Source organism: Ceratotherium simum, chromosome 16 (genome assembly GCF_057802395.1).
Source record: "Ceratotherium simum simum isolate JZ-2026a chromosome 16, ASM5780239v1, whole genome shotgun sequence".
NCBI lineage: Eukaryota > Metazoa > Chordata > Mammalia > Perissodactyla > Rhinocerotidae > Ceratotherium > Ceratotherium simum.
In genome coordinates this window covers 36,542,279-36,556,066 of record NC_141915.1, presented here as the reverse complement: position 1 = coordinate 36,556,066, position 13,788 = coordinate 36,542,279, and the positions used below count along the sequence as shown (strand labels likewise).

Genomic DNA, 13,788 nt, shown 5'->3' with positions numbered 1-13,788 from the left:
CACATGACTGGGCAAGCTGGGAGTAACCACCAAGGAGACATCAGAGCTCAGAGGGCAGGTCTGCTCACTTGCTACACCTCACTAGGTTGGAATCTGTCAAGACCTCTGCTCTTAACCCTAACTCTGGTTCATTTCGCTCTGGCCTGGGGGGTGGGGAGGGGGGCTTATAAAGAGCAATCGCTCAGTTATGTTCCTCAGGGCCAGGAAGTTATAATCACAAAATTTGCTTTGCCTTCAGGGTTTAAAATCCTATTAGGGTTACTCTGCTCAACACTCACAGCCTTGAAAATCTGCATGAACCATTCTGTTCCACTTGCAAAAAGTCTTCTCTGGTTGTCTCCATCTCCTTACTCAAATTCTACTCTGTGTCCCCAGCTTCAAAGAGGAGATATCCAAGAGACCACTACATCCCATCTAGTGGTTCCCTACCTGGCCTGTGACATTCTAGAACTGACCCAGCCTGACCTCAAATCAGTGGCAAATTCCCAGGCCGTGTCCTATCGGTGGAAAAACCCCAAAGTGTGTGGGGCAACATTCCAGGGCAGCCCCTGCTCTGAATCCCTGGTCTTGCTGATTGCTCAGATCTCCTAAGGGCGGCTCAAAGGTTATGTTGCACCTCCAGGGTAAATCTAGTCTGAAAAGCAAGATTAGACGGCCCCTCCAGAAAGAGCCTCGAAGATTTTTCCTACTATCAACGTACGCCTGAGACCACTGATGACTTCATAGCAGAAGGTCATAGCTTGTCAGGTCACCTCTCCACGTGTGCTTCCAGAGGCAGAGGAGGGCATGGCAACACACATCGCTGGAAGGTAAGTTATACTCTCTTCTCAGAATAAGATGGGCTTTGTATCTGCTCTTAAATCAAGAGCTGCTTAGCAGTAATGTCACCTTCTTTTATAAGTCAGGTAAAGAAAAGGCTTATCCTTCTGAAGCAAAAGGAGAATCTGATCCAGGAAAACAGTTTAGAATGTTAATTACCAAGTCGTCCTATCCGTGCCACCAAGAACTGAAAGGTAAAGGCTCCGTTGTCATGGTCCCCTCTTGGCAGACAGCTTGGGCCATTTGCACAGCAGCTCCCACACAGACCTCTAAGCTGCAGACAACCCAACAGGAATTTGGGGCAGCCTTCTCTCATCCTCCTGCATATTGTCCTGATTCTGGATGCCATCCACTCGACACTTATTTTGGGGTAGGACAGAGCCAAGAAGAATCAGAGAATAGTGGGGATAGCCTATATAACTTGATAACTGCCAAAGACAAACAACCTAAGTATATAAGCTGGGGTAATAATACACTAATGGTGGTCTAGTGGTTAAGATTTGGCACTCTCACCACTGCGGCCTGGGTTTACTTCCTGGTCAGGGAACCATACCTGTCATATTGTGGCAGCTGCATGTTGCTGTGATGCTGAAAGCTATGCCACTGGTATTTCAAATACTAGCAGGGTCACCCATGGTGGACAGGTTTCAGTGGAGTTTCCAGTCTAAGACAGACTAGAAAGAAGGACCTGGCCACCCACTTCTGAAAAAACTGGCCATGAAACCCTATGAGTGGCAGCAGAGCATTGTCTAATATAGCACTAGAAGATGAGAAGATGGTGCAAAAAAACCCGGCAGGGTTCCCCTCTGCTGTACACAAGGTCGCTAGGGGTCAGAGTCAACTCGACAGCACTAATAACAAAAAAATAAGATAGTAAATGCTCATGGGTCTATTTCACACAACTGGCTGGAGCCCATGAAAAAAATCTTTTGATGCCAACTTAACCACAGTCTCATGGCTCTAGGGTGGCTGTGGGGAGGCATTTCAGATAAAGGACATATGCTAAAACTAAATACTTTCAAAAAACTGTTTTTTCTCTGTTAAGAAGTAGAGTAGGACTCATTCACTTACCCCAATTCTGGAAACTGAGGAGAAATATCAGCAAGCAAAAATGTCAAGAATAATCCAAGTGCCTTCAAGGAGCACAGACAGATGTATAACACGTGGTTTGGTGCGAGAGAAAAGGGTCTGGGAAACAACAGCAGTGCCTGAACCTCTGCCTCTGTCTGCTCAGCAGTCATTACCACACCCACCCCTCCTTGGGCCCTGTGGTTAGTGGAAAGTTTTCATTGACTAAGAGTGAGCCCTCCCTTTGTGTATGAAGTTGTAACTCCTGTCCACTTGTAAGACATGGCACACTAAACCATACAAATGCCCTCCCTCAGGCTCCTGTACATTCACAAGGCAGTCGGTCAACAAACCGACTGGTCCACAGCTGAGAACGCTGTCTGGCCCAGGCCCATAACTTGGCAACACTTTCGAAACCAAACTCAAGTCCTTTCCCCCTCAGATCTCTACTATAAAAATGCGAAGTAGTATGACTCCACAGCTCTGGCACGTGTATTTCGTGTATTTTAAGAAATAAAGAGAGTAAAGAGCAGAGTAAGAGCGTTTCTTAGAATAAGGAAGCAGTTTTCCCTAGAAGGTACCTGGACATCCTGAGTATGCTCAGTGTGTTTCAGCAGACTGCTGCAACCCTGCTGACCCCTCTGCTGGGTCAATGTTGGGCATGGACTGGGCTCGGACACACGGCAGCAGGTACTCAGTCGTTCTCAGAATCTGATGCCAACCTTGTCCAGCTCGAGCAGTAAGGACAAGGTACAGTCTCCTGAGAGGTGGCCTACTATAATGGTCAATACTTGGGTCCAAGTCCTGCCTCTGCCTCAGTGTGCTACATGAACTCAGACGAGTCACTTAACTTCTCTGGGCTTCGGTTGTTCTGTCTGTTAAACGGGGAGAAAAGAGATGTTATAAGGATGATAGAAGAAAATTTCCATTCTAAAGAACTCTTGGTACAGTCAAATTAGTTGTATATATATATTCATTTTTTAAACTTTTTATTTGGAAATAATTTCAAACTTACAGATGCAAGCACAAGAATAGCACATAGAACACTCATGTAGCCTTTACCCAGACTCACCTACCATTAAACGTTTGCCCCATTTGCTTTATCATCTGCTTTCTTTCATGTGCACTTTTTTTTCCACATACACACTCACACACACACACTCTCCCACATTTACACTCAAGACACACACTCACATTCAGATACATATACATACTATCCTTTGTTGGGTTTTTATGTGGTGTTCTGTTTGAAAACAAGGAAGTATTGGAGGGTGGAAGGTTCAAGATGAAGAGAAAGCAAAGGAGGCCTTGCTGATTGGTGATGGTTCCACAGCTCCGCTCCCTTCTCCCTGCCTCCAATGCAAACGGCAAGCACTTTCTGGTTTAGAGATGAACCATTACATGGACAGGGACCAGGAAAAGTACTCGTTACATAAGATAGTTGGTTACTCTTTTCTTCTTCTTTAAACAACAAAAACCACAAAAAACAACAACAAAGCATTTATATGAACCATGTAAATAGCTTTATTATACAGAATCATTTTTATAATATTTGTTATAATGGGATTTTACCTTATGAAGTTGGGAGTAACTGAGAAAGAAAGGTTCTACATACGCATATTAGTTATTAGAACATTCAAGAATTCTATACAACATCTGGTTTTGTAAGAGAGGTAAGGAGGTAAGAGCTGCCCATAACCCTCTCGGAAGGGTTAGATAACCTCTGTGAAGCAGGCCAGGCAATTCGCCATGATACCAAGTTCCTAGATGGAGATTTTTCCCGGGTTCAAGTCTCCACTATTCCCCTTATTGGGCACATGCTCGTCCCATAAAGGCACTATCACGTATGACGACACCAGTCCCAGTGAACCTAAAGCTAGGAGAGGGTGGGGCCAGCTTGGTGGTGTAGTGGTTAAGTGCGCGCGCTCTGCTTCGGCGGCCCAGGGTTCGCGGGTTCGGATCCCGGGCCTGGACCTATGCACCGCTCATCAAGCCATGCTGTGGCGGCGTCCCATATAAAGTAGAGGAGGATGGGCACGGATGTTAGCCCAGGGCCAATCTTCCTCAGCAAAAAGAGTAAGATTGGCAACGGATGTTAGCTCAGGGCTCATCTTCCTCACCAAAATAAATAAATAAACAAATAAATAAATAAAAACAAAGCTAGGAGAGGGAGACGTGCTCAGGTAGAGCACGGCGGCGGGTTGGGGGGAGGTTTGCACCAGGGGTTCCCTAAATGGAGGGCTAAGTTGTCATTATGACGCAATGCCCCTGCACCTACCCCCCACCACAGGAATCACCATCCACATTTATTCCCAGGTGCTTTTCTTGGGTTCCACATAGTCCACACAAGAAAGACACCCTTTCCTATAAGCTCCATCTTAAGAGTATCTCCCCGACATGCCCCCAAGCTCAGTAACCATGACCACGACCCCAAAGAGGCAGGAAAACCCTGCCAGCCTCCTGGGCCCTATCACTCCTTGGTTAGTTTCTCATTCCATGCGGAAATTGCATATCTGCAACCAGTTAGAAACACTCAAAAGCTGCCACCATATCACACAGAATATGTAATAACCATCACCTTCCAATTAGCCACACCAAGTGGATAGTCACTTATGAGGTGCTGAAGGAACAAACGGACTTCTTTGCAGTCCACTTTCCTTTCCAATTCTCTTTTGGTCAATTGAACAAAAATGAATTTTTGCTCCTGGAATACAGGTATACAAGCAGAAGGGAAACAAAAGCTGGGCATGTGCTGGGCAGTTAGCAGAGGACGCCAGCTTGGGAGGAAATTCACAACGGATTCTCCACACATCTGTGGGAAGAGCCCTGGGATCGGCTCACGGTCTCAGGCAAGCCACTTCCTTTGTGGGTCTGTTTCTTTATCTGCGAAAACGAGTGACTGCCACCTGCACCTGCAGGACTGCTGTGAGGATGGATGAGAAACATGCGAGAGCACCGACTACGGGCAACAAAGAGCTAAACAAACGGAACACACGGTCAAAACTAAAGCTATCTATACTCTCAACTTCCTGGAAGAATACAGATGAATTTTGGGGCCTTCCAGAGTTGGGATTCACACTCTTTCTTTCCACAGAAGCAGCTGTTTTAGTCTTCTGCTGTGAACACAGAACTACTCAGGATTACAGTTCTAACAAGAATGAGTCCAGGTGCTGCTCTCAGCACTAAGATGTGCACACACCCGACGATGTGACTCACATTGCCCTCCTCTCCCCAGTCTCTAAAGCCAGACTACGTAAAATTGTGAAAGCTCTTTGGTTGCATCCCCTCTGTCATGCCAAATGCTATCCACCTCCACCCTCAACCCCAGTTTGTACGTCATATCTGATGGGCATGAGTTACAAAGACAATCCCCAAACAGGGGCCTTGGGGCAGGTTTTTAGCCAGCTTTCAGGTGTGGGGAAGGGAGCGCACGTGTTATCAGCAGTGGTTCTCTCAAAGCTGTGTGGGTGATCAAACACACACACAGCACAGAAAACTCTTAACGGGAGGGCAGTGTGTGAGGTAGGGGAGAAGAGAAGGGAGGAGGAGGTAAGAGAAGCTGCCTTCTTTCCTCCCAATTACATTTTCACTCTGTTCAAAGTTACCCCCAGCCAGGCAGGTTTATAAAACCCTTTTGACTAAGCCACCAGGCCCATGGTTGGCAACTTTAAAGGCAGAGGAACACAGACTCCATGGATGACATGTGTATCATTGGGGAATGATAATGAGCATCTCTTCCCAGCATTTCCCCATTTGGATGGGGGAAGAGGAGGAGAAAGAGCAGTGCTTCGTATCACAGAATGGTGTCTGGCTTAGGAGAGGGGGGCACACCTCTGAAGCCACCCTGGGGCCAATAGACGATTCTGCTCCCTAGCCTAGAAAAGTTGCTGGTTCTGATTTCGTTTTCCTGCTTTCCTTTGCTATACATTATAGCACTACTAGGAATTTGATGCAAATCTATCTGGGGTGTAAGGATATCCAGCATTCATCTCAGTTTCCTTGGCCTCTCATCCATATCCACATCTAAGCCTAAAGCCAGGTAGTCTGGCTTTTTTACAAATTCATAACAAAATCCCAAACATTGGCTGTTTCCATGGATCAACCTGGTAACTAACTGCCCAAGCTCACCCTCTGGCTTTAAGTATGTGGAGAGGAGAACCTACAGGCCTAGCAATGACATCCATGGAAATGCCACGTCTTTGCCACCAGCTGGGCTTCAAGCCCAATGACCAGGATGAATAGGAGACCAGTGATTTAAAGAGAGAGAGAGAACACTAACACTTCGGGGGGGGGGGGGGGTTGCCTTGTAAGTAGCTGCAGAGAGGTATTATAAAGGGGGCACAGTGTGTGGGGACCAGAAGTGGAAAAGACCATTTCAAGTGAGCCTGGGGGAAGTGTGGCTCACTCTCCCCACCCCTGCTGCCTTTCCAGCAACTCAATCCAACAAGTATTTATTGAGCACGACACTCCCCATCTGCCCTGGCCCTCCCTCTGCAAAAACACTCAAATCTGTTCAAGCTGCAGGGTGAGTTCCATGGCACTTGAACTTGAAACATGAGGTGCCTACCTTTTAAAAAGGCAGGCACACAATTTCCAGCATGGGGCAGAAGGGACTAGAGATTTGAGAAAGTTAAGGAACACAGTTGACCAGACAAGGCCACAACAATGCCACTTTTGAAAGGGAAAGGAGAGGAGAGAGTAAAAACCTAATCTTAGGGAGAATAATATGCTGACCAATTAAACAAAAAAAAGCCTACTTGAAACATCCTAGTAATTCTCTAATTAACCCTACCTCACATTGACTATTCCTTCATTCTATGCCTCCTCCAGTTTGAATTTATATTTTATTCACTTGTGGACGTGTTAGTAATTTGCTTTTAGAGTTGTATGTTTAATCCTACCTTTGCCTCTTAGGGAGGCTAGACCTCAATGCTCTCCTGCATGTTTTCATTTAGGATAGACAATAAGGGGTTCAGGTGGCAGAGCTGGTGGTAGACTAGATCTATGCTTGTTAACATAATTCTCCCCGAAAAGCCACCCACCATTCGCAAGATAGGGAGCTCAGGGTCAGAGAAGAAGCATCCCAAACTTACATCTCTGTCCTGCCAAATACTGCCCATCCTCGAAGAAGCCACACTCAGGCAGCCTCTGAGAGAAGACTCCCCGACTCTTGCTCATAGACCTGCTGCTTCAGGTCAACCAAAGCCCTCGGAGGAGTCTTCCCAGGCCTTCCCCAGCCCCCACAGCTTTTACTAGGGAGCTGGAAGCAAGAACTGCTAATGTGCAGGCTGGGCTGAGCCCAAGGCGCTCCCCATCCACCCCCAGTGTCAGCTGTCTGGGGCTCGTGAGCAGAGCAGGGCAGGGTAAGTGTCTGTACACAGCCCGGACTTCAGTTCCAGGTTCCCCAGGGGCTGGAGTTAAAAGTTTTCCTATTATGAAATACTTTGATAGCATTCTTTTAAGTTCGTTAAAGCCACCCTTGATTGGCTGTGGTGCTCCCACACAGTAAAAGTCAATTGAGGCTTATTCAGGCCTGAGGATAAACATTTAAATGACTCCAAGCTGGGCATTCAGCTTTGTAGTGACCCTGAGGAAAAGTGGGGAGGAGAAAGCAAAGTGCCAAAGGAAGAGTTTTCAAACCCAGGAGGTTTAGTGGAGACCATAAGCTGGAGGCCTGAGTGTGAGCAGCCAGCTGTGCAGAACCTCCCACCATACAGCTGTTCCCAGGAACAACGGCCCCTTCACGAGCTTCACACGACTGGAGAGGAACTAGAGCACAGATAATTTATAACTTCAAATATAATCCAAAACTCTTTTCTCTCTGAGATCAGGATTTATTTTTGACCTAACAGTGTGAATAGATTTGGCTAATGTTTGGTTAATTCATAACTCTGCAAACCAAATAATGGAGCCCTCTGTGAAGATTCAACTCAGGCAGAGACGGAAAGTTGACTAGATCTCCCATTCATCTCTCCTCTGCTTCCCTTCTTCCCTGCTCTCTCTTCTAACCATCTCAAAGCAGGGTAAACTTGTTAACCCACAAAGAGAAATGAACTTGCTGGTGGGCACACACCTTCACTCTGAACTCAGAAGGAAACACAAGGTGTTCCCTTCCAGCCCCTTAAAAGGGCTCCAAACTACCTATGGAATAGAGTAGGCCCAGGTAAGTCTAGTAAAGTGTTTGAGCTAGTGTCAAACAGCATTTGATATATGTAATAGTGTCAATAAGAACTCAAAAACCAGACCTGCCCCCAGAATATGTCACACCCTAAAGTTTGAATCCTTTGGCACAAAGGCTCTACGTGAGAGTTTTAAGAATCTGGAGGAGGCCCCTCGATTTCTAACAGTTCCACTAAGATCAAGGAATAGTGTGGCCTTGGTGCCCATCACATAATTCAGTATAAACTGGCACAAAATGCAGGTAAAGTGTTTTCTAGCTATTAAAGCCCATCAACCACTTTGGCAACACTCATATTGCCACCATAACTATGAAAATTTTGCAATCCCGCCTCAAATTGTCTAGAGATCCATCTACATCTGGAACCAGAGAGAATGTTCTCCTCTACCACCACACCCCACTGTTGTTCTCACCCCTCCTCCACCGACCTCAAATGATTTGAAATCTCCTAGCTCTATGTTACATAAGTGGAGAACTTCCCATATATATAAAATCCTTTGCTATCCAAAATACTGAAGAACACACGGACTCATACTCCTTTTGGTACCAAAGGGATAAAGTAGTTAGGTATTGTGGTCCGCAATTTCAAGGATGCCATCACTGACGATAACATTTAACCAGTCAGATACTTCAGCAGTGCATTTTGCTGACCATGTGCCTGGTGCCAGCCAAGCTGTCAAAAGCAAGTTAGCAGTGTCAGGCTGGGAAGTGCCTGGTGTTTAATGCTTCCCGAACAGAAGCTGCCTCAATCACAGGTTTCTGAGGGACAATTGTAGCTGTTAAGGGATTTTAACTGCACCCCCAAGCTTCATTATAGCGAAATGGCTCCTCAGCATTGAGAAGTTGCACTCTATTCTAATCTCCAGGCTATTTCTGGCACCAGGGTCCAGAAGGGCCATGGTCTGATGAGGGCTTTCTCTCAGGGTCCCCAATAAGCAACCTCCTTTATGTGGTTCCATACCTCTCTAAACACCCATCCCCCAAGGACTAAGTTTTCAAACCATTGCCAAGGAAAGGAGTTTAATAATTACCAATAGCATTGCTAATAACAATGCTGCCTTATATTCATTGAACCAGCCATCCTGGAGAACTTAACTGACATTTGAAATAAACCTGTCCTATGTCCCTGTGGGGAAGCCAGTATTTTAGGGCAGCCATGACAATTGCCAGCTCTCAATGATCTGTTCAGAAAAAGAAAAGGTAACAAGGAAAGTCCAAAACAGGAGATAAGCCTAAAGTAATTTCCCTCTGATTCTGAAATGTGTTTACTGTAGTTGTGGGTTGTTAGGTCTAGGAGGAGGGTAAGAGGGAGGGGGTGCAAATTTGCCTAACAGTGAAGCTTTTATGTAAATCCAAATGAGTTTATGTCTACTGAACACATGTCACCTGACAGTGGTGAGGGTGGGCAGCCTGGATTCAGATGTGCTGATCTTCCACAAAGATTGAGAACTGACCGGAACCTGATGAGCCCCTTTTCTTTTCCCTCTAAAATATGAGTGGGGATACAGGCTTGTTAGTTTTCTTTACCTCCTTAGGATTTTCTGAGGAGGTGCATACTAGACACATTTGAAACTGATCTTTATGTAGGAATAATGGTCAAGAACATTGTTTAAGACAAGGGTAGGCCAACTTTTTCTGTCAAGTGCCATACAGTAAATATTTTAGGCTTTGCAGGCCACATGGTCTCTATTGCAACCACTCCACTCTGTCACTGTAGTGCAAAAGCAGCCACAGACAATACCTAAATGAAGGAGTATGGCTGTGTCCCAATAAAACTTTATTTACAAAAACAGGCAGAGGCCTGGATTTGGCCTGCAGGCTGTAATTGCCAAACCCTAGTTTAAGAAGGTTCTGGTGGGCAGAGGAGGTACAGAGTAGCTCCCCCAGCACTCAGCTGGCCCCAGTGGGGCTGGTCCACTGGAGAAGAATTTGCAAAACTGGATTAAACATTATCTTCATTCTAGGGATATGGAGACAGAGACACTAAACAGGAAGGTAAGACTGGAACCCAGAACAATTCACCTCCCAGTCCTGTTTTGTCCATCATCAATGGTCCTGAAAGAACATAAAAGTTAGCAGCCTCCAACTGACACAAGACCCAAATGAAAATTTACTTAAATGGGAAATTGCAGTAAGAAATTTATCCTGCATTTCTACGACCTAGTGGCTCTTAGATTTCTTAGAATTGACTTTCATTTTTCTCTCTACTCTCTCCTGCCTTCCACAACCCTAGCCCAGGCTCATAAAAATGAAGCCATTCCTCACTTTCTGAAGACATCCCTTATGGATGAATGGCCACAGAAGGTAAATCCTGCTCTTTATACCATAACCCTTTTTTACAGGGTCTAATATATCTTTTCAAGAACACAACAGTGTGTGTGGTGGAGAGATAACTGCGCAGCCCTGAGCACTACATCACTTTGAGATGGGAAACAGAAACAGTGACGACACTTCATTGTTCCTGAAACCCAGTCCCCACTCACATGCCTTTTCAAACAGTTGGGTTTCAGAGTTCTGTTTAGAAAGCTCATTTTAAAAGATGAGGGAATAAAAGTGCAAAGGGAGGCCCTGAAATTCTGAAACCTGCAGTACTGGTTTCAGACCAATATGGGTTTGCTCTTTGAAGCCTGAAAAGGCAATGGGTTCTGGCCAACAGTGCTCTCACCTTGGCCAGGTGGAGAGAATAACAAGATAAGCAGCAGCAAACACTTTTATAGCACCTACTATGTGCCAGGCACTGTTCCGACCACTTTATATCTATTAACTCATTTGACTCTTACGATGTAGATATTATTCACCTGTTACCGATGAGGAAACCGGAGGCACAGAAGTTAAGTAACTTCCTTCAAGCTACACAGCTAGTAAATGGCAGAACCTGGACTTGAAACCCAGGCATTCTGGCACCCAAAGCCCTTCTCTTAAAGGTTTATAACCGCAAGGCATTTCCTTCTACCACATATACCCTACTGGCGTAGAGGAAACCACTTCTGCCACTTCTTAAGGCCAAGGAACGGACACAATCTGAACACATATAAAGGTTAAAGTGAACATGTAGAAGACCTGATGTGTCCCCAAACCAAAGGCCAGGTACCTTCCCTTAACGTCTGGCCACAAAAAGTCCACAGGCTCAGGCCACTCTTTCCTTCATCCCCCTTTCCTCTCTCATGTCTCACTGAAAAATCTATAGATAATCCCACTACACACAAGGTAAGTGCCTTACTAACGCCTCTGGGATACTAATAGGTGGAGAAATAACCCATCAGCCCAATCCATAAACAAGAGAACACCCAATGTGCCCTAAATCACCTGACAGGTTATGCAGAGCTCCAGCTTCCTATGTTTTTATCAGTATCCTAGGGCCTCTGGCCCTGTAAAAGGGACAGGCCATGTCAAGAACCCAGTCATCCAAATCTGCACTCTTCTCCTTTCCACAGCATCCATCAGTGTGTGTCCTTTTAATATTAGTTCTATAGTAGACACAAAACAACTGCTCTTAAAAAATATGGCTGCTAATAGATTTCCAGCTACTACACAGCAGGCTTTCTGTTGATTTCTACTAAAAGTGACTACGGTTCTGGCGCTTGCTGTTCTACTAACTTCCCTGGACTCCAAGGAAGCCCAAACAAAAGCAACAGGTTTGTAGTCTTGCGGTTTTCTTTCTAGTTCATGATAGGCATGAGTTTGTCTGGGCACCGCCTTGCGCTACACCACCAGATTCTAGGCAGACTTTTACTAGTTGGTTACCATCTTGCTATCAGATTTGACCAAGTTTCTGTGTTCCAAGATGCAACGCTAACATTTACAATGAGGTCCAGGTAGACTTGGACGTTCTGCTTCAGAAACCCTCTTTATCCCATTCCTACCTGGGAAGGCACTGTAGCAGCTATAGTTTCAGGAGGGGGATGTGCAGCAACTAAGCTTAGCAATCACAAAAAGCTCAAGAAACTCTGGTTCAGTGAATGCCATTAACGGTTAGATGGCAGGGACCATGACTTTTGTGCATTTGGTAGACTCTGAGGCTTTGGAAGTGTGCAATGATCTTTTCACATCTGGTGTGAATCAAATGCAAGCCTCACTTTCAACTTATTGCCAACCTCCTCATGCAACTAGGTTCCTTTTCCCATTCCTAACTGCCTGCATTTGTGGGGGACCCATCACAGCTTTGAGTGTGAAAGCAAAGGTAAGCTTGCTCCTCTCTAGCTTCCCCACACCCTCCACATCAAGCTGCTATCCAGACATCGTTTCAAAGCTGTTCAGAAAGTGGGGGTATTTGTGACAGTGTATTTGATTGAAGCCCTCACCCCACTGCCACGTTGGCTGGCAATGCCCAGTACAAAACAGCCAAGGTCGGGGGAGGAGGGAAAGGCAGGAGGCAAACTGCTCAGGTCCTACACATACACACACACACACACACACACACTATGGTTGGAATGAGACAGCCATATTAAGCAAATCAATGATCTGGGAACATACAACTTCTGGGCGACACCAAGATGAATGTAGGGAATCGGAGCGGAGCGTTTGTACCGCAGTAAAAGCCGTTAAACTAACTCATTCCAACGACTCAGATGAAATCAGCTCCAGGAGGTGGCATAAAGGGAAGCGCACGTGAAGTCGTGGGGAAAGGAACTCCAGAGCTGTAGAGCGGGATGCTGGAGCCAACCTCAAGTTGGAGAAGTAACACATGGCTCCACGGGGCTCCGCTCCATGCCCCTCCCCCTCCCCGTGCAGACGTCCAGCGCCCACCGGCTCCTCGCTCCAGCGCCAGTTCTGCACAGCGCGCCCCCATCAGGCGCCACTCACTCCTTCCTCACACCTCGCTGCCACCCCTGCATCTTCCACTCACCCCCACACGACACCTCTGCCCACTTTTCGGTTACGCCCCCAAAGCCAACCTCCATCTGCCAGGACCCTCCTCTCACCTCCTGGCCCCGACTCCCTGCACACTCTGTCCGCGCAGTGTACCCCACGTTCACGGCTCCTCGCTCTCGCTCCCTCCGCTTTCGCAGACTCTGTGCGACCCCTTTTCTCTTCCCTCGCCCCCATCCTCTTCACTCTCACATTTCTCCCCATACCCCTCCCCCGCGTCACGCGCACCCCCCTCCCCCAACGGCTCCTCCCCCAGCACCCGCTCCAGGCCCGGCTCACCTGCGCGGCCAGCCCCGTCCCGGCGCTGGTGCGGCTGCTGCAGCTGGAAGGGGACCGTGGCCCTGAGCGGCTGCAGCCCAGCCCGGGGGGAGCCGGCGGGGGCTGGGGGAGAGCAGCCCCGCCGGAGCCCCCCGGCCCCTCCGCGCCCCGGCCCCCAGGAACCTCCGCCTCTGCCGCCCGCTGCGGCCCCCGCCATCTCCCGCCCGACCGCCTGCCTGCCTCGGCCCCACAGCGAGCCCCACACAGCCCCCCAACCCCCGCTGCAGCTGCTTATCTGCCCTACGGGGCGGAGACCGGCCCCCTCAGCCGAGAGCTCTCATTGGCCTACAGAGCCCCAGACCCCTCCTCCCAACCAATCCTCGGCTTGCTCTTCCCTTTCCCGAGGATGATTGGTTGATATGCCTAGCGATCCAGCCCAAGACTTCACCTCCTACCCCACCCCCGCCTACTTTCCTATGTCCGAGGGGCCACTGATTGGTCCGTCCGGAAGAGGGCTGGTTCTCTGGCGCCGCCAATGAGAAGACGCAGAAAAGGGGAGCGTCACACCCAGTCCCAGGTAGTATGCAAATACGATG

At 47.5% G+C, this 13,788-nt stretch overlaps 1 protein-coding gene across 2 annotated transcripts in view; it reads right to left on the bottom strand.

Moving 5' to 3' along the window:
* Window positions 1–13,443, bottom strand: part of FAM117A (family with sequence similarity 117 member A) — a 42,646-nt gene extending 29,203 nt beyond the window's left edge. For both annotated transcript variants that reach the window (XM_087441015.1, XM_004434660.2), the window contains exon 1: window positions 13,214–13,443. In XM_087441015.1, coding sequence (XP_087297141.1) covers window positions 13,214–13,409 — 196 coding nt within the window. In that variant the 5' untranslated portion in view covers window positions 13,410–13,443. The remainder of the gene's footprint in view (window positions 1–13,213) is intronic.
* Window positions 13,444–13,788: the final 345 nt, after the last annotated feature.